General features: G+C 45.6%; 1 protein-coding gene across 4 annotated transcripts in view; it reads left to right on the forward strand.

Moving 5' to 3' along the window:
- Positions 1–23,954, forward strand: part of Ctl2 (Choline transporter-like 2) — a 448,555-nt gene that overhangs the window by 364,403 nt on the left and 60,198 nt on the right. For all 4 annotated transcript variants that reach the window (XM_050168532.3, XM_050168529.3, XM_050168530.3 and 1 more), the window contains 2 exons: positions 4,186–4,427; positions 16,249–16,377. In XM_050168532.3, the coding sequence (XP_050024489.1) occupies positions 4,186–4,427; positions 16,249–16,377 (371 nt within the window). The remainder of the gene's footprint in view (positions 1–4,185; positions 4,428–16,248; positions 16,378–23,954) is intronic.

The raw sequence follows: 23,954 nt of genomic DNA on the forward strand, positions 1-23,954 counted from the left end.
CTTGCAAGCCGCGGTCCCCTTGGTTCAACCCCTTTTTGAAGCGACTACGTTAAAAAAAACACGGTTGTTTTGTCGTTCAAAAGCTTCACGCAGTGACGCTACTTGGTCCGCTTACTACCGCACTGAAAGTGACTACAACACGGCCGCCGCTAGTGCGAAACAGCATTTTTATTCTGTTACACTTCCGTCTATCTTGCAAAATAATCCTCGAAAATTCTGGACCATAGTTAACGGTACTCCAAGAAAAATAGTCCAATTAACATACCACAATGATGAACCTGTTGGTCCTGAAGAATGCTGTAATATATTTAATGATGTGTTTTCTTCCCATGTTACCGCGATGTCATATAGATTACCACTTGTATCCAATTCTGGTATTTCGCCCATTGATTGAATCTCTATTGACTGTGTTGGTGTTAGCTGCCTAATTAACAATCAAAAAACGTCCTGCTCTGCCGGCCCAGACTGCCTGAATTCAAAAATTTTGAAGTGTACTAATCTATTTTCTGCTGTTATTTTGTCGCAAATTTTCACTCGGTCATTACAGCAGTCTGTTCTTCCACACAACTGGTGCGTGGGAAAGGTGATTCCAGTTCACAAATCAGGTAACAAACTTACCCAGCAATTACAGGCCTATCTCACTAACAAGCATTTCATGTAAAATTCTTCAGCATATAATATATTCACATTTGGCTGAGTTTTTAGAATCAAACTCCTTTTTCAACCCCTGTCAACATGGTTTCCGTAAGTTCTTTTCCTGTGAAACACAGCTCTTATCGTTTACTAATGATCTCTTTGCAATTTCTGATCTAGGTACCGACATTGACTGCGTATTTCTTGATTTTGCCAAAGCGTTTGACTCTGTGACCCATGATTTACTTCTGCTTAAGCTGGCTGAACTTAACTTGGACGTAAATGTACTCGAGTGGATAAAAAATTTTCTTTCTAACAGGACGCAGTTTGTAAACACTAATAACTGTAATTCTCGATTTTCTAACCTACCAGCAGGTGTTCCTCAAGGGTCAGTCCCGGGTCCACTTCTCTTTCTAATCTATATTAACGATCTTCCGAACTGCGTTCTTTCCTCTTCCATAAAGCTTTTCGCGGATGACTGTGTTTTTTACCGTAAAATTACTAATCCTTCAGATTCCCAAGAGCTGCAGGACGACCTTAACTGCGTAATTGAGTGGTGCTCTAATTGGTGCATGCAACTAAATTCAAATAAATGCAAGGCCATGTGTATATCTCGTAACACTGCCACGCACACGTACTTTATTAATGGTGCACCTGTGACGTCGGTTACCTCTTACAAGTATCTCTGCCTTCACATATCAAATAACCTTTCTTGGCACTCGCATATTGACTATGTTACTAAAAACGCTAATCGCATGCTTGGTTACTTGCGCCGTAATTTTAGCTCTGCCCCTTCTTTCCTGAAGCTAACTCTTTATAAAACATTAGTTCGCTCCAAATTGGAGTATGCTTCAGCCATTTGGGATCCGACTCAGTCTTCATTAGTTTCTACTCTTGAAAGTATTCCAAACCGCGGTGCACGCTTTGTCTTATCTAATTATTCTCACTATGCAAGTATCTCTTCAATGAAACGAACTCTTAACTTACCTGATCTTTCATCAGGCCGCAAATCTTCCCGTCTCTCCCTTTTTCACAAAGTTTTTCATTTGAACCCCCTTTTAAAAGAAACCCTTCTTGCCCCTCCGTTTTATATTTCGGCCCGCACTGACCACAGCCTTAAAATCGGGGTGACATTGTGCCGTACTAACCGGTACAGTGACTCATTCATCCCCAGGACAAGCACGGACTGGAATCGCCTTCCCGCATCAATCGCACTCATCACCGACCCTACTAACTTCAAGACCGCCGTTCAGAATGCCATTTGTTAATATTTTTTGTTAATACTTTTTGTTTGTATTTTTAGTTTTGACTCCACTCCTTTCTGTAACGCCTTCGGGCCTTGAAAGTACGTGAAATAAATAAATAAGTTATGAATGACAACCCAGGGAAGTCAATGCGGCCATTACAACGTAGCTCCAAGTCTCAGAATCGACTGTGGGCACGAGGACTTGAGATACCATTCCTATGTCGCGAGGAGGTGGCAATTCATGCCCGATAAAACTCTGGAGAATCGTCTGCTCCAGTCCAAGTGCTTGCCAAGCAAGCTGAAGAGACCTGAGGAGCCTGGAAGGCTGTCTTTTTTTTTTTTTTTTTTCAGATGAAAAGAACTTTGACCAAGACCAAAAAGTTAACTGCCATAATGACAGGTGGCCTTGCGCAAGCACTGATGAGGTGCCTACAGTGATGATGCGCACAAAACTTCCGTCGTCTGTGATGGTGTTAGCCATTGTCAGCAATGAGGGGGACGTCATGCTGCCACACTTTTTTGCAGAAGGACTCCGCGTTACTGCTGCCACTTATGTGGAGGTGCTTATACCATTGCAAAGCCCTGGATAGAGACTTGCTTCGAATGGAAGACCTTATGTCTTTCAGCAAGATTCGGCTCCCGCCCACACCGCCTGCATCACCCTGAAGTGGCTGGCTAACAACTACGACCACGTCACTTCCAACTTGTGGCCTCCTAGTTCTCCAGATTTAAATCCGCTCGACTACTATGTCTTGGGCGTTGTTGAGAGAGAGGCCAACAAACAAGTGATTGTGTAAATAAACTGTAAGAGAAGTATTTCCCAAAGTTTGGTGCAAATATGTCTTTTTTTACTGGAGATATTCTTCTCTGCCTGAAGCCAACATTGTGTTCTCAAATACCTCGCTCACCCGATATAAAATGAGAACATAATGCATGGGAGTCAAAGGGCTTTAGGTCGGGACCATAGCAACTCAATGCAGCAACAAGGAACGTATCGGCAGGGTTGTACTGTATACCTGTGTGTGTCACGGCCTCTTCATTATGTTGCTGCTGGAAGTTGTAGTTTTTTAATCCGAAATGGCACATAAGAGCATTTGGATGACCCAAAACTTTAACACTGTTGCAATTTCGTGCCTAAATACAAATTTATGTCATTCCTAAATTTGCATCTACTGTGGTTGTGGCTGCTGACATTCTTCCTGACATGCTTTCTGTTTCAGTTCAGTGTGTTTTCCGTATCAGTGATACAATCGAACCTTGTCATAACGAACTCGTATCTGATACAATAATAGCATCATTACGTCAGGTATTCCTTATAAGCATATATTTCTTGCACACTGATATCAACGAGGCATACTCTACGTTTACTTCGTTATACCCAACAATTTGTTATATCTCTGTTGCTTATATTGAGGTCTGTCTTATAAGAGATGGGTTATGGCAATATTGGGGCAAAAGAGAACAAATTTACAGACAGCTTTGCCCACAGTGGTTTGTGACTTGCTGAATTAAGTAACAATGGGCGTGTCATAGCAACGCTATTGGGAGTAAGGCCTTTGCAGTCTGGCACAGCCCGGGCAACCAAGGAGGCTGAAACTTGATGCCGACTGATGGGTGGTCTAATAAGGTGTTTATGGGGTTAGTACTATTGAAGAACTTATGGCAGTGGCTAGTGATTTGACGATAACAAGATATTGATGCATCAGCAATGTAATGCTGATGTGATGTACTCAAAAGAATTCACATTACATCGCAGTTTTGCAAGTGTGTTGACAAGATGTAGGTCCCATGCTGCAGAGCATTTTCACCGCGCTAGCGATTTGTAGGCAAGTAGCCTTGGCACATGGCATAGATGACATTTCAGGAAGCCTAGTGTTCTTTTATAAGCAAGTGTGATATTAGTTACACCAAGTCAGATCGTTAGATACAATAACGCCTTGGCATAAACTGATTCCAAGGGCAAGTTATTAATCACATACCGAAACTTGAGGGTATAGTGGCTGTGCAAGAGTGACATTATTTTACATTGAATAATGTTCAGTGTCGTTAACCAAGTGTCGCGCCATTCAGAAAGGTTAGCAAGATCGCTCTGAAGGGCACTTTTATTGCATGTGGTGCAGTAGATGACACTGTCATCTATCTTGCTTCTAAGTAGTACAGCAGAGAGAATAGGCTGCCATGTACTGGCATTAAAACATTTGAGGGATGGATTCTTTAATGTTGTAGCCTGAAAGGTACAAATTTGTTGTTTGGTTGGTGTTAAGAAGCGGCAGCATATTTTCCGACCTGCTCTTGCCATCTTACAGGAGGCCAACAAGTCGTCTTCGCTGTCGCATCTCAAGTGTCAGTTCACGCAGTACGTGGCCAACCAGCACCTGTCACGGCTGCAGATCTACAACTTCATTGGCCTCATCTGGGGCATGTTCTTCATAGTGGGGCTGGGTCAGGTGGCGCTGGCAGCGGCCTTTGCCTCCTACTACTGGGCCTTTCACAAGCCACAGGATGTTCCTTTCTTTGCTGTGCTCCATGGACTATGGATCACTGTCCGGTAGGCATAGCATGCCCAGATGCAAAATATGGAATTTTTGCTGGCTTGTTATGGGCTCCCAATACAAAACACTCAGGCCAAAAGGCTCTAAAGCAACTGAGAAACCTAAGAAGTGTACAAGCGGGGGGTGAAAGAAAGTTGGGAAAGCGAAGGATGTGAGGGGGGGGGGCCTGATAAAAGCAACAAAACCTAAAGGGCAGTAAAAACAAAACTATGGCTAAATAGGTCCTTAAGCTCTTCCCAGCTGTACAAGATTTCTGTAAATATGCAATGGATATAAGAAATTACAGCAACCAAAAAACAGTGTAAAGTGAACATATGAGCTTCCCAATTACAGCTCTGAGCATATGAACAAAAGAAGCTTGCTAGAAGTGAAAATGAAGCCTTTAAGATATATGACTTTATACAGTTGTTTCTGGATATATCAGACTAGAAGGGGATCGCAAAATAGTTCTACCCTAAAATTCCAAGCAAGCGCCCCCCCTCAAGCAAGTCGAAATTACTGGCAAGGGGTGGAGGCACTATCCCAGAATGGCACCAAAATTCAAGATGGCGACGACAAAATTTTCCCGCCAGGAAAAAAAAATAAAATGCAGTGGACATGAATTTAAAATTTTATTTAACATGGACTTTATTAAGCCAAAGATTTGTTAAGTGTTCTTTATCATTCTCAAAACTGAAAGACTCCTCCAAGTTGGTCACAGAAGAAGTTCGCAGAATTCCCCTTGAAGTCCACGGTCAAAGGATTAGCAGTAACAAGAGTTCTGATACAAGTCAATCTCAGCTGCAGTGCATGGCTACCGACAACAGACAGCAAACCGCGGCTCGGCCATGCTCGCATCACAGCTGGAGGCACTGCGAATATCAGCATGTTTTCTTCTGCATGTGAAATTATTGCGAGGCGAGGGTAAACCAGCAACAACGGTAACAAAACGTTGCTGCTTGGGAGTGTCGGCGGTTCGTTCTGAAGTGCCACCTGCTACAGATTCAAAGTGAACCGGAAAAGGCCTAGCGACAATATCGGTAGTGAGCGATCAGCAGTGGTAAGGCTGCCGGAACACCAGAGCATAGCCGCGACCACTCCTCCGTTGCTGAGTGGCCTCGTTGCTGTGCCACAGGGAGATCCTCTGTACTGTGTGACAGGCAGATCTTGCCATTTGCCCAGCGAGACCACTGTCGGCTTTCCCGGAATGGCACAGAAATTTGAGATTAGCAGTGAAGTTGAGGGCGGGGCGCTCTTACGGTATATGTATTGATGCAGTCAAACCTCGATATAATTAAGTTGTACTTGCTGCGAAAAACTTCTTTAAATTTGAAATTTCATTAATTGGTTTTTAAAGTTGCAGCAGTAAAAATCATTTCACAATTTCCCAGGGCATTCCCAGTGGATGGTATCTCATCAGTAATCATTTATAAACAAACCACAGGAAGGGCCATAATAGCGTGGCTTTGAGAGCAGCAGCAGGTCGCATTGAGACCAATTTATCGGCGTGGCAATTAGTGCCAGTCATGCCGCAGTAATGACTCACTCAAAGCTTCACACAAATTATTTTCTTTGGCTCAAAGTACTGCAGCAGTGTAGCCTGCTTCTTATTGGCAGCCGTGTGCTTAGCCATGGTGTCCTCAACATAACAATCTACAAGCGATAGGCCGGTGCGTTCTATTGCGCCACAGTAGCGGCGTAGAAGGGCCAAAGCAGCTACAGCCTCAGTTGAAGTCGGGAGCAGGGTAACAGCAGCGCTTACGGGATCAACCTCAGCAGCGTCTCCGTTTGGTTTTGCCGCTACTTCCGCTGCAATCTCCATCTCCATCAATTGAAGCATATTGAAACACTGTCAGTAACAAAGTATTAAGTGGCGTCTATGAGTGAGCCCAGTGAACATGCGCTGTCGCGCGTCTTTGTGCAAGCGCAGCGCCATTACTCACGAGGCGGGGCAGGCGCATAGCGTGGAATCGAGGAGGAGTCAGTGCAGCAAATGCAATGCGTCATTGACGTTGTCGAACTAGCCAAGCCGCCACGAGCATATGCCGTTTCGTTCAAATGGCGCCCTTGGCGCAATTGATGTGCGCAGCTATAGTGCACAGCAATCGGGAACACCCATTGCACCACTGCTATCTTTGAGGGCGTTGCGGGAAAGCTCACCGCCTGCCAACAGAGTGCACGTGGTTTGGGGTGGTGGAGTTCGATATATCCATTCTACATCCGACCTCATTTGAAATAAAAAATAAAAAATGCATGCGATTTTCCAAGTGATATAGAAAGTGTTCCATATACGCAATAATTCAGTATATCGATGTTTGACTCTATGTGGTTCTGATGCCATTGTGGTGAATTAAATTTGTGATTAGCTGTTACAAAATGAAAGCTAAAATGGGATATTATGTGAGAATCGTGTGACACGGCAGTCTCCAGATGCAGGATGCCATAACACCGAGTTGAAAGTTATGTGCTATAATTTCCTTATGTTCCTCATTCTGGTATTGTTAGCTTGAAACAAGATAGTGGCCTCTATTAGCTGAAATAGAGCAACTTTTTTATTTTAGTTTCTCAAGTATTTACAAATTTGTTGCATCGCTGTCGTGCGCATAACCATTCAAGGGCAGTAAAATATTCTAATCTAAAGCAGTCTCATGGTCCTACTAGTTCATTGTTACTCACAGTGGCCTCGCTTGCTTGAGCTCATTAACTGCTTGCATTTAACAGCGAATAAAAAAAAAGGAAATGGAGACGTATTCATACAATTGGTGACGTAGAGTACACATTAACTTGCTACTTTACCTTAATTCAGGGTGCAGGAATACACATTTTTAAACCAGTGAGAGATTCACAGAGAATGTGGTAATAACCAGTATGTGCTACAATATTGAGTAGACGCAACACAGGCGAAACGCACACAAAATGCTCCAAGAAAGTGGCGAAATGGAGACTGTTGCCGAGTCTCCTGTTGAATGACAGTTAGCATTTTTTTTTTTTCTCAGTAAATAGAAACGTTCTGTGCATTGCGTGCAAAAAATGTGGCATTGAAGGGCACTGTAAGATCAGTTGACTACAGTCAACACGTATCATTACCAGAAAATCGGTCCACATTGTTCACAGTGGAACTTCTGATCAGGATCTGCCTGGTGTAATGCACGTGCACTTTGACAACAATTTGTAGAAGAGCGCAGCCTCATATAAGTTGTACAGTGAAACGTCATTACTATGAACACCGCATAAAGGACGTTTTCAGATGAACAAATTTTTCAGAAATCCACCGCTGACTTATTATATGGTCAAATCTCTATAATTCGAATTCGAAGGGGCCTGAAAATTTGTTCGAATTAAAATGGCTTGTTCATGAAGTATTCGTGCACCATAGCACAATGCACGAACGGTGGGCGTAGTGAAATATAGCGAAAGAATTCGCAAGCACTGTCGAAGGTGAGGGAGTTATGAGGGTGTTGGATAGGGAGGGCGAGGGGAGCGTAATTGGCGAGGAGGGGCGGGAGGGAAGGAGATTCGCTTTCCCGCCAGCTTGCTGGATGGCGCTAATTACCTCTGCCACCTGGTGTCGCTGTATATGCTCCCGCTCCCTGCGGGAGCATATACAGAGACACTACTACCACCTGCTGCCACCGAAGCATTGGAGTTGCCGAGGCCAGATTGGGCCTCCGCTGCTGCTTTCCTCTGCATGCTCGCATGTTTTTTCCTTCATCTGCTGGCAGATTAGCACTGTGTTTACGTTCTTCGTCCTGCATTATTAACGTGAGTGATGTCTTATCAGGATGACGTAGTCGTTGCCACTGATCATAATCATGTTGGCGTGCTCCCTTCTCTTGCGGTGTCACCACATTCAAAAGACTAGGAGCATGAGGTACTGGGTGTTGCCTTCGCGTCCTTGTATTCGGGGTCTGTCTTGTCGTACAGAATTGGATACGGTGCACTGTCTCCCACGACATTTCCGTCAAGGCGTCTCGGTTTAGACACGTCATTGTAAAAAAACAAGTGCGAATGAGACCAACCAAGCCGGCAGTCTGAAGCAGGCAGTCTGACTGAACCAGATGCTAGTACAAATAGAGCGGTCGGGTCTGCATGATACCAGTTTCCCGTGCATATGTCACTGTAGGGGCCGCTCTTATTGGTCTCCTCCGCTCGCAGCGAGCCACGAAAAATCGGCCCAGGACCGATCCCTTCTGCGGTGCACGTTTTTCCACCAGTGTGGCCGGGGCATTATGGCGCGACGCAGAAACGACGACCTTGCCATTTGAGAGAGGGTCAAATTTCTACCACATTTTTTTGCGCGCAGCGTTGAGGGGTCTCTCCTAAGCCTTTCTGGGGTCAGAGCAATGCTGGTCAGAGGTGGCGCTGCCTCTCACCAGCATTGATCAGACTCCACCAAACGCCCGGTAATTCGAATGCGCAAATACTTGAGTGTTTTAATTACCGGGTTTTCGCCCATTGGAATACATATAAATTTGACGGGAACATGGCGGCAGTTCGAATAAACCGGAAGTTCGAATTAAGTGTCTTCGAATTAACAAGATTCAACTGTAGTTTAAAGGTAAAAATATCTCAGTACTACGAAGTTCTGAATAACAATCATTATTCACTTTCTGTGTCATGTTAACAATGCCTCAGTACTATGAAACAATATTTCGAAATCTGGGGATTCTTAGATTTCCGTGTATCCTTTTGGCAGCTGGAACAGTAGGCTAGCAGATAACAAAGCGCAGAAAGCGAACGCTGGGGAGGATGTGTGGGAAAATCCAAGATGGCAGCAGAGGAAACAAGAATGCCTTTTGCGGCAATGTTAATCGTTTATAGTATTGGCTATTCCTAATATATTATAATGCTTGTTTGCAGGGTGTCTACCAACCGGGAAAACCGGGAATTCTCAGGGATTTTGAGTAGTCTGGAAAAACTCTGGGAAAACTCAGGGATTTTGTGCCTCTATCAGGGAAAATTAGCTGTAATTTTATTGAAAAGGCCGAAAGTCGTGGTAATGCTGGTTCGAGTAACAGACAGGAATCGTAATGAATCGTCTTTGACGCCCTGTCGTCGGCTGGAGGAGTTGCCAGTGCACAGTCAACGACCGACTTTCTGGATGCCCGATATTTTGGATGGCTTTGCGGCACCACCACGTACCCCATAGAGTCAATGTATCAGAACGTCTGAAATTTCGGACGCAAGAACCCTTCGCAGTCCGATTTTCTGGACTTTTTGCTGTGACTGCAGGTCCGAAACAGCATTAATCAAAACCACCACCGCTGCCATTTTGATTACCTCGCCGCCTCGAACTGGTGCTCTCGCACGCAGATCCGCTGGCAGCCGTAGCTACCACTGCGGCAATGCTAGACCTAGCTGCTTCAACGTTTGCTATTGAGCGTCTTGCCATTGGGCGCCATGTTTTTCTTTGAAAGAAATCGCTGCTGTCAGCAATGGCACTGACTCTGCCTTTGTGGTCTTCGCGATTGACTTAGCTTGGAAAGCACGGTGCATTGCATAAAGCCGCTTTCCAAAAGTCAGCTTCGCGTCTCTACAGAAATGTTACTCGGTGAAGCATATGCAAAAGTATTGCAGTGAAGCATAACAAGCGTGTGAAGGGGCTATGTCCACGGGACTCAGCATGTATTCCTTCATTATACATGCGTGCACCTGGTATCTCCTGTCACAGTACGAGCGCTGATACACCTAATACATGTACCGACAGGCCTTCAGAGCTTTTTTGAATATGCCTGTGGTGGTTTGAGCCCTTAAGGGCGATAAAAGACATGCATTCATTTTTTCCAACTGGCCGATTTTTCGAGTTTTCGCTGCCCCTAGGCAGTTATAGAAATCGGACGTAGACTGTACAACTGACCAAGAAGATGCTTCAAATGGTCTGTGGGGCAAACGAGCGGCGCAATGAGGACGAGAACAGAAAGGACCTACACATTGAGGAATGAATGGGAAGGGAAATGCGCTGCCGCCGTTCTGAAGAAGCTTGAGCTCAAAAAACAGTGTTGGCTGATGCCGAGATGCAGCTGTCCTTCATCCAAACCAATATAAACTCTTTAACGCAGTGAAACACAGTGAGGTGTTGTTCACGGGCTGAGAGTAAGTCGGGACAGTTGAGGTTGATTTACGAGTTCCTGAGAGAGAATGTAAATTGTGACAAAGTTCGGGCCTCATACCACTGAGCTTGCTATCAGTTGATAGAAATAGCTCATATTCGAAAATATTTGCTTCTGTATGCATCCTCTTTTTATTCGTACAGTCGAACCCGACTATATCGAACACGTTTACATCAAATTATTCTATATATCGAACAATTTCTGGTCACGGTATAGTTACAATGAGTATATATAGCAAAAATTACGCTTACATCGAACAAATATTGCAGTGACTCCCGATATATCGAACGTCAAGCGGCGGAAAAGTGCCCCCAGAAGTTGGCTTTCCCTCGCGGTAGTGGAGAAACCCGGCGGCGCGGCTCCATCCAACCGCTCTCCCTACCGTGACCGCGCTGCCTCGGGCTGTTTGGGCGAGCTGTCGACACTCCCCCTGTCGCGCATAGTGAAGTCTATTATCCTCCCTCTTTCTCTATCGTCTTTCACTTCCCACTCCCTCTCCCCTGACGACGCTTCGCCATGCTCCCTCACGGCTTTCAGAATCAAGCGTCCTTCCTTTCTTTAGATCACTATCTATCGACACTCCCCAGCAAAAAATGATCCTGGCCCGCCTACAGCGCTTGCTCAGACAGCCAATCAGAAGCTCTTGTGCGCTCTTCGTGCAAGATGGCGAAAGTGCGAGTTGTCTGGCTGCTTCTCTGGTTTATCGTGTTTGCGCCTTGTGGGCCTTCTCCCGTAGTGTTGCCGTGATGAAGCGGCAGAATTCGCCTTTCGTCGTGAAGATCGAAATCATAAATCGCGTCGAACGCGATATCCCCGCAGCGTGCAAGATTCCGAGGAGCACTCTCAGCACGATTAGGGCTAAAGTGGCCAGACTCGCAACCCGGTACCCATGGCGCCCGACGCGTACGCATGGCCGTGTACGAGGCGTTCTTCATACGTGCCGGTTTCCGCGTGCTCGGTGATGACTGTAAATTCTGATGAATGCGACGAAGCCTTTGCCGGTGTTGCCGAAGTTAGGGGAGAGCTGTCAAAATTTCCGGGACATTCGAATCAACGGTGGACGAGTTTGTGAGTACAGATGATGGTGTCGCGACGACGGTAGATACCGAAACGAAGACTACATCGCCGACATCGTACCGAGCACAAATGAAAGTAGGCACGTTGAGGAAAGCAACTACGGTCCTTTGCCCACATGCTCCGAAGTGATTGGTGCACTCGCATTAGCCCGGTGCTTCTGCGCGAATGCGGAAGGTTGCGGCCTCAGCTGCTCGGACTCCTTAGACAACGTGGGGAAGTGCGTGCGTCGCAGGCAGCGAAATTGCCCAAGCAGAAGAAAATGCAGGACTAATTTATGCGAAACTAAGCTAGTTTCGTCAATAAAGTGATTTTATAAATGGGATGTGCTTTTATGACATCCAATTATTTAGCAGGCTTATATCGAATTATGCTCTATATCGAACTGATAGGCGTTTTTCTGCGAGTTCGATATAGCCGGGTTTGACTGTATTTGAGAATGGCCAGCTAGATTTGCAATATTTTTTTGAGGACATCTTATTTGCTGTGCATTTTACTAACCCGTCCCTTCTATTCTCTTTTTGAATAACATAAACACTACTCCTTAGTATTCAAATTGGATTAAGCCGTTTTTTTTTTTTTTTTAATTTTTGTCATATGCTTGCTTAGAGAGTGACAGCATCGGGCGATATGGTTTCAGCCCGTTTTGACATAAAACATAGTTCTGCATTACTCGGGGAATTTCGCAAAGGCACTCAGGGAAAACCTGGAAAACTCTGGGAATTTGGAAATGTCAACTTGGTAGACACCCTGGTTTGCTGCTTTCTTTCAATTTTGCAAGAAATGTAACCTTCTTACCATAATGCTTTCTTGGCGTTGTAGGTAATCCTAATTAATAAATAAAAATGTTGCAATTTCGCCCAATAGGCTAACCATCGATTGCGATAGCAAATGCGTAGATGGCTATACAAAGTAAGGATAGTAGTTTTGTTGGCAATATAACCGTGCAGAAATCTGCTTACTATATAAATTAACAAGCATGGTGTCAGTGCACACAGGCAAACATGGACAAATCCCACTCGATGACCGCGGACACTCCCCATCAAAATGTTGGCATGAGGAAGTGCAGCAGCAGTGGCAATCGAAGTGACTTTCGTGCTTTGTATCACTTCTATGCAAACTGAGCGGTGAGAACGCAGCACGCACAAAGATATGAGCCGCTGTCACGCCCAGACTCAGCCCCCATGCAGGTCCCTTTCAAGAGAGGACGCACGACGGAAGTGGTTTTCAGTGGTTTTCTATGCATGAGCATCTCACTTGCGTGTACCTATCTGTGTACAATACTGCGGTGGTGCGTGGCGGCAGAATCTATGGAAAATACCAACAGTGCGGTATGGAAGCCAACAGTGAAGTTCTTGGGGGTAGCTTATACGGTGACAAATGATAAACTTTGATGGGCGAAATGGTTCATTTTGGGGCTTTCACTATAACAATCTTTCAGAATAACGAACAGTTTGCTGCGGTCCCCTGAAGTTTGTTGTATCGAGATTTCACTGGTAAAGTCTTTCGCTTCATATAGCTGTAGTAGGGTGCTCAGCCAATGCTTGTGCCATCGCTCCACGGTGTCATGGTCCACGGCTGCACTTTCACTGAGAATCGATTTTAAGGACACGCCGTGCTGTCTCTTCAAACATTCAAGCCAGTCATTGCTGCATCTAAAATCTTGCTCACCCATTTGTAGGGCTCCGGCTTTTGTGGTCAGTGCAGGTCCATTCTTGGGGAGGTTCATATTTCTGACGTTTTTCAGCCACTTGAGAAGAACACCTTCCGCTTCGGGATATTTGGCATCACGGTTGCGCTTTCGTATGGCTGAGGAACTCTTCTCGAAGCCTTCCAGTACGTTTTTCTTGTTCTTCAGTACATTTGACAAAGTTGAATGTGGTACACTGAATTGCCTTGCGATTTCAAATTTCTGTCAGTTTCCCTTTTCCACCTCATGTATCGAAATAACTTTTTGCTCTAAGGTCAGACACTTTTTCCTGGGAACTGGTGGTGCCATTTCCAATTGTACATCACAAAAGCACACGCAAGGCATGCTTATAGAAGCAATTCACAAGCCACACACGTTCACACAGTCTGCAGCAGGTAATGCATGCGCACACGCAAGTACAAAGGAAGTAGTGCGTTTTGGTTTGGGAACCTAGGTCACCCGAGTGACCTTTAATGGCACAATGCATGTCGGGCACGCAGAAAGCTCTGCGGAGTAACATTTGTCTGTTTCGTTGCGCACTACTTTCACAGCTCTGCTCGCCCTTGATAATGTGCGGGCATGGAGCCAAAGGGGGCGCAGGCACCACATTGGCAATCAAGAGGGCTGCTCGATTGCTCACTACAGAAAGAATCACTTTGTATGAAAGGCACTGAGCGCCGCCGTGAGTGCGCGCATCCGCTCCTTGTTGGTGTGCTCTAAGCAGAGCAGGTGATCTGTATGCTTCGAGTAATCCTGTTTAAAAAGCACGCCTCATTCGAGTAAAATGATTTTGTTATAATGAGGGCTTACGTAAAATGTTCCTATCTGTAGCTTATCTGAAAACGGCGTACACCTCGGAAGTATTTCCCAAGATTGTGACAGGCGTGAACTTACCAATACGTTTCTCCAAGAAGATGTGTGATGCACAGAAGTCTACTTATTTTATTTTTTGCATACAAATGTTGCAATAATGGTGTCCAATATAATAATAGCAACACGAACCCTAAAAGCATGCGTGACTATTCCACTTCATACCTAAGGCCTCGTGAGTGTCCAAGTGCTTGTTGGGTGTGTTATTCTGGGAACAGATGCAGCGCGGAAGCAAACTGGCTTATATGGATGTGCACAACGTCGCCATCAGTGTACCTGTAGCTTGACTCGCATGTGAAGGTGCCCCGCTTTTCCGTTGCAGTTAAATTGCTGATCGTCATACGGACGTCGCCAATGAGTCAACCATATTTATGTTGCCAAGTGCAAAAATGGTTCTTGGCTTGTACAGAACATCTCTTCCTGCTCGCATGCTAGATCACCCACAAATGAAATGCATTCAGTACTGTGCGCAGGCCCGTGAATTGCCACAGTGATGAGTCTTGTACGCCGCTGTCGCAATGGTCTTTTCACGAAGACTACAGAAGTATGGATGTGACGTGCGGTTAGTTTAAACCAAAACTGTAATGTAAAAACAAGCAAGCAAACGAATGTTTTTGTTGTTGAGCACTCCACTGCTGCATTGGCTCAAGCGCAATAACATGTGCATTTCAGACAGCTATAAACTTAGCATTCGGAATAGAATGCGCCTCGCAACTCTGTTGTGCACACGCCCTGTTGTGACTTCGGGGCGGAGGATGAAAGACGGACTCGTTCCGTAGACGAAGAAGAAACGAAAAGCTTTATACAATATTTACAGATAGTGGATGATAGCGTTCAGGTAGCAGTAGGAGCGCCTCAGACTGACTGGGCGGCTGCAAGCGACTCTCTCTCTTCACAATGGGCCGGTCCGCCCTTAAATCCTTTCGGCCACGCTTCGTCGGCCAGAACCGGGCGGGGCAGGATGATGACCTCGCCGGCGTCGAATTCCTGATTCGTCGCGATGATGACTGGGCGCTGCGGAGATGGCTTGGCGCCCCTTGAAGTCGCCTCCCGTGTCGAATTCTCGATTTGCCGTGGAGAAGTGGGTGCTTTCGTCGCCTCGTGGTAGCCACGTGCTGCAGGCAGTAAGTCAGCTCCCATCGCCTCGTGGTCGCCACGTAGTGCTCGTAGCATGGCACAACAGCCCTTTGCACCGGCACTTTATCGCAAGTCCAGCCACTGACCATCAACCACCAACTGCCAACCAACCCTGAAAACAGGTGAAAGAGGCAACGAAAGCTATTCGCATTAAAATTCGTTGAAAAGGAAGGAGGAGTCAGATTTGTTATGCCTGTTCAAGGTGCTGTTCACGGAACCCAGTGTGGGATCTCCTGGTCTTCAAGAAGATACTCAGTGGCTAGAGATCTCCAGTTCAGCGTCGCATTCCTGCACACACTCGGTGAAAATATTGCGTCATCCACATTACTGTGGAACGCGTATCACACTGGGGGGCCTTTTGCATTCTTGAAGCACCATGGCTATCCATTGTCCACTTTGAACTTTCCATTAACGAATGGCTGCAGTTTGCACAAGCTATTCATATTTGCAGTGAGGAAAACTGAGACCTTGCTCACTTTTTCTAGGTGGTACGTACTGATGCTACTTTGTGGTTGCAAGATGTGATTGTGACTATTAGCAGATGCACATTTGCAGGGGTGCAGTGTTCAATATACTGAATGTGCCAGGGAAGGCCACTTAGATACACACATACGTACAAAAAAGCTATACTTTTGCATGGGATTTTCCAAGGGGATGTTGCGACTGTTCTACATAGACAATAATATAGGCCATGTCTGGGCTTTATATGTCCAGGATCAACCATCCGAAGGAAACTTTCTTGTATAAATTCACCGTGGGAAGCACTTCGAAACAAAATGCACAAGATTAAATATGGAGCCCATTTTTGTGTGCTAGTTGCAGACATTGACCTTTACTCTTGGTCAGTCGCACGTAGCTGTTGATGGTTATAGCAACACTGAATTGAAGAAATTGTGATAATTTTTGAAGGTGGCTCTAATTGGTACCAGTGGTGACTGCTGTCAACTTTCCTCTCAGGTACCACCTGGGATCAGTTGCATTTGGTTCCCTCATCCTGACCATAGTGCGTGTCATCCGAATTGTGCTCGAGTACATTGATGAGAAGCTGAAGAGGTATGACAACGAGTTCACCAGGTGCCTCATGAGGTGAGTCTGAGAATGCAGCCATAGAGGGAGAGGACACAGTTTCCAGTGGAAAAAGAAATACAGTCGACTTCTGTTAGTTTGACTGACAAAATTGATCTATTTATCCGGTTGGTTAAATTAAACAAGATGCAGAAAAATCTCTAAAACACACTGCTGATTCATTTCGCATTATATGTTATATGCCCAATTCTAACATGGCCTTGGAATCAAATGCATGCCTGCCTTAGATCTGTCCAAAGTAAAAAACTAACGTATATATGACATTAAATCTCCTAAGCAAACTCGAAATCTAACTCGCACCCAAGCAGGCGGTTTCCTAAAATCAGCTTTTTGCAATACAGCTATGTTGTGTGGTAAAGCATACAAATGCGGTTTTGGTATTGTATTTGATTGCACTGTGCAGGCAGGCAATTTTCGCACCAATTTTCCTGGCAAGAAAGGCGTGCATTAGAATTGGGTGAATACTGTAATCAGACATCGTGAGCTACCATTATTGCTTGAAAATTTTCCTAGGGCAGGCTGAAAATAGGTGTTTTCGTTGGGTGAAGACATGTATTTAACGCATTCACTGTGCCCCGAGCTCTGCCTAGACAGACTCTGCCAGTAAAAGGGGTCACTATCAGGCTCACCATAGGGGTCAGGCACTGACTGGTCAAGTTTGAATTATCCGGCAAAGGCCAATCTTAGGATCGAACTAACGAAAGTTTGTGCCCATAGAAATGCATGGGTGCTAGCCAAGACCTTCGGTCAGTAAGGTATTAAGTGAAAAAAAAAAAAAGGCAATTAACTGCAGTCAAATTAATAGAAGTCTACTGCATAATCGGAGTTTTTGTGGGTGTGTACTTCCAGAATCGGACTAGTGGTTACATCACTGGTGCCATAAATGGAGACATGACAAGCAGGTCTAGGCAGAGCATGCAGGCAAGCAGGGTGTGGAACTGTAGTGATTGCAGCGCATATGACCTATGTGGTTTGCTTAGCCATCTAATTCTTTTCCTTTTCTTATTTCAAGGGCAATTCTAGTGACATCTCTTCATACCGGAAGTGATCATTGTAGATTTCTCTACACCTCCTGTCATGCACAAAATTGTTCAGTTTGTATGAAAATGCTGAATTTTTAAGTAAGCAAGGAACACCGCATCGAAACTGGGCTGCTTGTTGTGACAGCGGTGACATTGGAGCAGGCATGTGCTGGGAACAGAAGTGGTCACATTTCAGGGCATTTTGTTCAACCACAAGCTTCGATTAGGGTTGCACAAATATTGACGGGTAGCTTTCAAAGCGAATGTCAAATTCAATGAAAAAAAACAAAAGCTGAATATTCAATATCTGAAAAATTTACGTGAACCTTAATGCTTCTGAATTTTGTGCATGAAAACTACCGTATTTACATGATTGTAAGTAGACTCGAATTAAGTCGACCCCCGATATCGCGTGTGACAGGAATAAAAAAAGAGTGCATACCCGAGGGTGCATTCGATAACGAAAATTTATTAGTAGCTGACATGGTCACTGGACTACTTGTCTTCACTAGTGCTGCCATCGTCCCACAGCGCGTTGTCGTCCAGCGAAATTCCACATTTGGCAAACGACCGCGCCACAACATCTTGTGGAACAGCAGTGCACGCTGAATGCACCCAACCACATGCAGCCGTCAGGAAGTCTCTTTTGAGAGGTACGGTTGGCGTAAGTTTGCGGTCTTCTGCCACCAGCCACTCGTGCTCACAGTGGAGCAGGTCCTTAAAAGGCGAAGATCCGGGCTTGTTTCATGACCATGTCGCACTTCACTGGCAGAGACCGATCACGCATTTCAGCGACGTACGCCATTAGCTTAGCCTACAGCTCTGGAAAGCGTCTAGACTTTGGCACATGAGGAATTCCTCACTTGCCGTCACAGGTGAAAATTTCGTTTCGCTGCAGTCGCCACTCTCGCACCACGCGTTCAGAAACATCAAACTTGAGGCCTGCTGCGCAATGATTTGTTTCTTCGGCGTTAAAGGATGGCAGCCCTATTGAACGCTGCTGTGAACGAGTGCCAAATGATTAGTAGGAGCACTCATGACGACTGAGTAAGCATGGAAGTAGCACGTAGCCGGCAGTCAAGTCGTACGCGTCAAACCTATGCCTTTGGTCAAACAAAGAGGATAGAGAAAGAAAAGCTAAGAGCTACAGGGAAAGAGAAACACGTGAGCGGTGTCTGCTCTTCCATGAACTACCGATACTACTTGCAAGCGCCGCCATTCTGAGGGTGCCGCCGTGAATGGAACAGCGGCGCTTCCATCAACTATCGACACTCCCCCATGAGTGCTTTGTGCACTGTAAAACTCTCAAAAATGTTGAAAAACCCTTCCGAAAAGCGAACAAACACGCAGGATAGCGAAAAGCTGTAGGTAGGGCCATAGGGCAAACATAAAATTGTAACTACGTTGTAGCTCCCATTGGTCTCGCTTTTTTGGCGGTGCCATGTTTTGGTTTTGATTATAAGTCGACCCCCCCACTTCAAATTTCCAAATTTTAAAAAATAGGTTGACTTACAATCGTGTAAATACGGTAGCTGATGTGTAATTTCGAGGGTAAATTTTGTTGAATAATAAAAACGTGGTACCTTGGTATGGAACACTGGTGCATAGGAATGGGAAGGTGCTGTGTAGTTTGCTCTTCCTGAAGGAAGCAGTAGATTGGAATGCCAGTGCTGATTGAAGGCATTTTTATGTTTGCCTAATGCTTTCTTAACAATTTTTGTCTTTGAAGTTGAAATACAGTTGAACCTCGCAATAACGGAATCAGTGGGCAACGCGAAAAAATTCACTTTCGTGAGGATTTCATCTTTTGCGAAATGAGACAGCACAGATAGGTAATGCGTTGCAGAACGCAATTTTGCTGTCGCAGTTCCGTCAGCCTACTTTGGCAAGCTCTGCTCGAGGACATAGAACCACACTGCCGACAGCACAGAGTGCGCCGCATGCGTCGATCAGCAGTGGCAGCACTGCCGGGGAGCAGTATTCTCGGTCAATGGCTTTCAGAGATACAATCACTTTTGCGAGATTTTGCATAACTTGGTACCGGACGCTTCACGCATGCAGCGGAATTTCTCCAGCGCACGCTGTCACCCGCAGGCGCCGATGCGTCCAGTGCCGAGCGCGAAAGGGATCATAACCAGTATACCCGAAGGTAGCCCTGGATTTGTCTTCACTGACGATTGCTCAATCATGGCCAGATGCATGGCGCTCCATGTGGTGACCGCCATCTCAGGCGCCATAAACAATTCCACGTCGGTGGGATGTGGATAAACAATTCCACGTCAGTTGGATGTGGATTTCCTTGTTTTCACGGCATCTTTCTCGCCAAGGCGCACATTACTCACTGCACTAGGTGTGTAGAAACCATTGTCGCATGTCTGTAGCAACATGCTGCTGTTCAAACGAGCGATCAACAAACAAGATGGCGGACATGACAAATTCACGTAAGATACAAATTGACATACCAAATTTGTCCGCTTTGACTGTTATAATAGATGCTGTTTACAGAACCGCAATATCTGTTCTTGATGCAGAGCTATTCGATTGTAAACATTGTGCTTCTATTTTTTTCGCCCTTTCAAAGTTTTCAAAATATTTTAAACAAAATTCAGGCCCTAAATCTAAATTCCGCTTCCAAAGATGCTAGAATTTAACTTCCTCTCTTAAATGCAACAAATTTCATTCAAAGCGATCCTGTGGTTATCTCAGAAAAGCGTTTCTGCATTTTACATGTATCTGAATAGGCTGGAATAGGTTGGAGTTGGGCCTGAGCTAAAGCTTCCTCTCAAACAATTTGTCGGGGGATCAAATACATGAATAATAATTACATTGCCATTGCCAAAGATGCTGCAAACAAATTCTTGAATGCTACGCACTGTCAAAACAAGTAAAATATGTATTTTTTTGTAAAAGAATATACTCGTATGTGCCAAAAATTTTGCCCGACTGATATCAATGCTTCCATGTTTTTTTGTCTATTTAATATCTAAAGAATACATCACATGAACTTTATAACTATATCGGTTCTAAACTAGCATAGCAGGGCATGCTGTTGATATGAAAAATGTAACTGCCATGCATGAAAGGGATTGTAACCAGTATACCCGAAGGTAGTCCTGGATTTGTCTTCACTGACGATTGCTGAATCACGGCCAGATGCATGGCGCTCCATGCGGTGACCGCCATCTCAGGCGCCATAAACAATTCCACGTCGGTGGGATGTGGATAAACAATTCCACGTCGGTGGGATGTGGATAAACAATTCCACGTCAGTGGGATGTGGATTTCCTTGTTTTCACTGCATCTTTCTCGCCGAGGCGCACATTACTCACTGCACTAGGTGTGTAGAAACCATCATCGCATGTCTGTAGCAACATGCTGCTGCTTCAAACGAGCGACAACAAGTTGAGGACAAATATGTTAATGTAATTCTTTATCATATATCTTTGTTATTCAAGAACCGTGTTTACATTCTTGTACATATGCAACTGCCAGCGAAAAATCTCAATGACGCTGCCATTTGTTCCAATGTATTACGCAGGAGCAGCTGTCACCGGTCGTGTATCGCGAGTAATTGCACTGAAATTATTGTCCCAACAGAGAGCACGTATATAAAGCCATTCTGCAAAATATACGAGGGTCAGTCAAATGAAAGTGAGCCAATGCGAATATATGACAAACGGGGTACTTTATTTAAAAGTAGTCTCTATGAGCATTTAGACATTTGTCGCATTGACTAATGATTCGGGTGATTCCCGTCTCGTAAAACTCCTTGGGTTGCAGCTTCAAAAAGTCTGTAGCTGACTGTTTCACTTCATCATCCTACACGAATCTGGTTCCCTTGACCTGTTTTTTCGGTTGTCCCAAAATGTGGAAGTCGCAAGGTGGCAGGTCTGAGCTGCATAGCAGATGTTCCAGCGTTTCCCACTTGAACTTTACTAGTTTTGTATTAACCACATCAGTGAGGTGTGGACGGGCATTGTCGTGGAGCAAGATGACTATATTACTCAATTTTCCGCGACGTTTGTTCTTGATTGCGACACACAGCCGTTTCGGCATTTCACCATATCGGAAACAATTGATAGTCTCTCAAGATTTAGCAAACTATATCAGTAATGGCCCCTGACGATCAAAAAAAAAAGTCAACAACACCTTTCCGGCAGTAATGACGGCCTTTGCTTTCTTTGGGCGTGGTAAATTCGAATGTTTCCACTGTAAGCTTTGCCATCGTGTGTCAGGCTCGTAGTAGGAGCAGCATGGTTCGTCCCCGATTACAATTGCAGACAAGAAGTCGTCACCCTCATTGTGATTCTGGATCAGATGAGTCAAGGCAGCGCGAAACTTCTCCGTCTTCTGGCTCTGGTTCAAAATCTTGGCCATTTATTGCACACACAAGAGCCGATAACCGAGATGTTCATGAATTATGGCGTGAACCGAACCATGATTGATGTTCACACACTCTGCAAGTTCATCGATGCTTATCCTCTGTTCTTGTTTCATCAGCTCATCAACCTTTGCAATTTTGTTGGGGGTGATGCACGGGGGCTGAAGCCCCATAAGCCCCCCCCCCCCCCCTGGCTACCCCCCCCCCCCCCCCTGGCCTCAGGGATTGGAGAATACAGAGGGTCTGAATTGTTCCTTTACTATATCAGTTTTGCATCTTGTGCTTGTTATGAATATGCATAAGGGAAGTGTGAATTTTTTGTAAAAAAGCAATCTGTACTGCAAGATCACTTTACCAAGTTGATGAAAAGTAAGTTTTTAAATGTTGGAGAAGAAAAGAAGACTGCGTAGTCAATACAATTGCAGGTTTTGTAAGTTGTTTAACTAGACTTCCAATTGTGTTATTTCTAGAGTAAGGAGTGAGGTGTAAGTACTCGAACAAAGAGTTCTTTTTTCCACAGCATGTGTGTGTTCAAAGTAATGCTCAGTATAGTTTAAATATTAAACAGGAGGTGGAAATGTTGATCCAAAATTCCACCTGCTGCAGTGGTATACTACTGCCTACGGAATTCTGCCATTGAAACGGTCTCAATACGCAAGCACGGATGTGCCAACCAGGTCCCAGCGGATGAAGAACACAAAAACACTTGTGTACTTCGATTAAGTGCATACAGTGGAATCTCGATGATACAAATCTCACGGGGTCACGAAAAATATTCGTATTAGCCGGAATTCGTATCATTGAAACAATTAAAACTAGCTAAATTAAAGAGTCGGAGGTGAACTCACTCAGGCACACGTACGTAAAAAGCATTTATTTCTTGAAGAAAAAGTCTGTAATGTCCTTCTGCTTCTTTTTCTTTGTCAGGTCACTTAGCAGACTGTTGAAATCCATAAAAACGTGTGCACGTGTCGTCGCTGATTTCATTCGCGTCCATAGCACGCCTCAGAACTTCGAGCGCGTGCAGCGTTTCAGCCGCGGGTGGTGGTTCTTCGCCGTCGCCCACGTCTAACACAAAGAACGCGGCCCAAAGTACAGCAGCTACTTTGTCCGATGGCACGAGGAAAAGGAGGAAAAGCACAAAAGCAACAAAAGCGCCACCGCTTCAAACTCTTCGCGCCCAGTCATGGCCTCCGCGCTGTCCGGCGCCGTGTCTGCGCCTCAGCACCAAAAGAGAAAGGGAGAAATCGCGTGACTGCGTGCTGTTCTCTTTCGTGGCCGTCGGTGGGGCTCATGCTCGCGGTCGCGTCCCTCCGTGCGCTGGAATCGTGCCAACTGTGGCCTCTCCTCCGCGCAGCGGCGCAACCTCCTCCCTTCCTTAGCAACCAACGCCCCGGTGGGGGGCGCAGCTGCGCATAGCAACCGGGACGTCGCACCGTAGCGGTAGAATGAGCGCGCGCGCATCGGTGGTGGCAGCTGCACTGCCGCTCCACCCCTCTTTTGCCAGACATCTCGTTGCAGTCGAGTGGGTGTGACGCATGGCTCCGAAGCGGCCCAGTGATTGCGCGCCAAGCGGTTCGGGGAAGCGGCAGCGGATGCCGGATTCCCCCAACACCAAACGCCAGAAGAACAAGGAGCGAATGCGCATGCAACGACTGAACATGTCACCAGATGCGAAAGCAAGGGAGGCAGAACGGAAACGCCAACAGAAACTGATTAGCTCGCCGGGTACCAAAGGCGGGGAAGCAGAACGAAAGCGGCAGCAGTGACAGGTGATATCGCCGAACACCAAAGCGAGTGAATTGGAGCGCAGACGGCAGCAGCGACCGGCCATTTCACCGAAGAGCAAAGCCAGGGAAGCGGAGCGCAGACGGCAGCAGCGTCTGGCTTTCGCCAAGTACACTTTAGAATTTCCAAAGTCTCTTTGGTAACTTTCGTATAACCGACGCGGGTCAAAAATTGATTCGTACCAACCGTTCTCTAGCACGTTGCAAAATAATAGGGCTCGGCTGGGACCACAGAAAAATTCGTGTCATCCAGAAATTCGTATTAGCGGTGATCGCATCATCGAGATTCCACTGTATTAAAGAAGCTGTCAAAATTAATATGGAGCCAGCCTTCCACTACTGCTACCTTCATAGTTCATAGAGTGGGCTTTACACATGAAGGGCCCA

Source organism: Dermacentor andersoni, chromosome 1 (genome assembly GCF_023375885.2).
Source record: "Dermacentor andersoni chromosome 1, qqDerAnde1_hic_scaffold, whole genome shotgun sequence".
NCBI classification, from domain to species: domain Eukaryota; kingdom Metazoa; phylum Arthropoda; class Arachnida; order Ixodida; family Ixodidae; genus Dermacentor; species Dermacentor andersoni.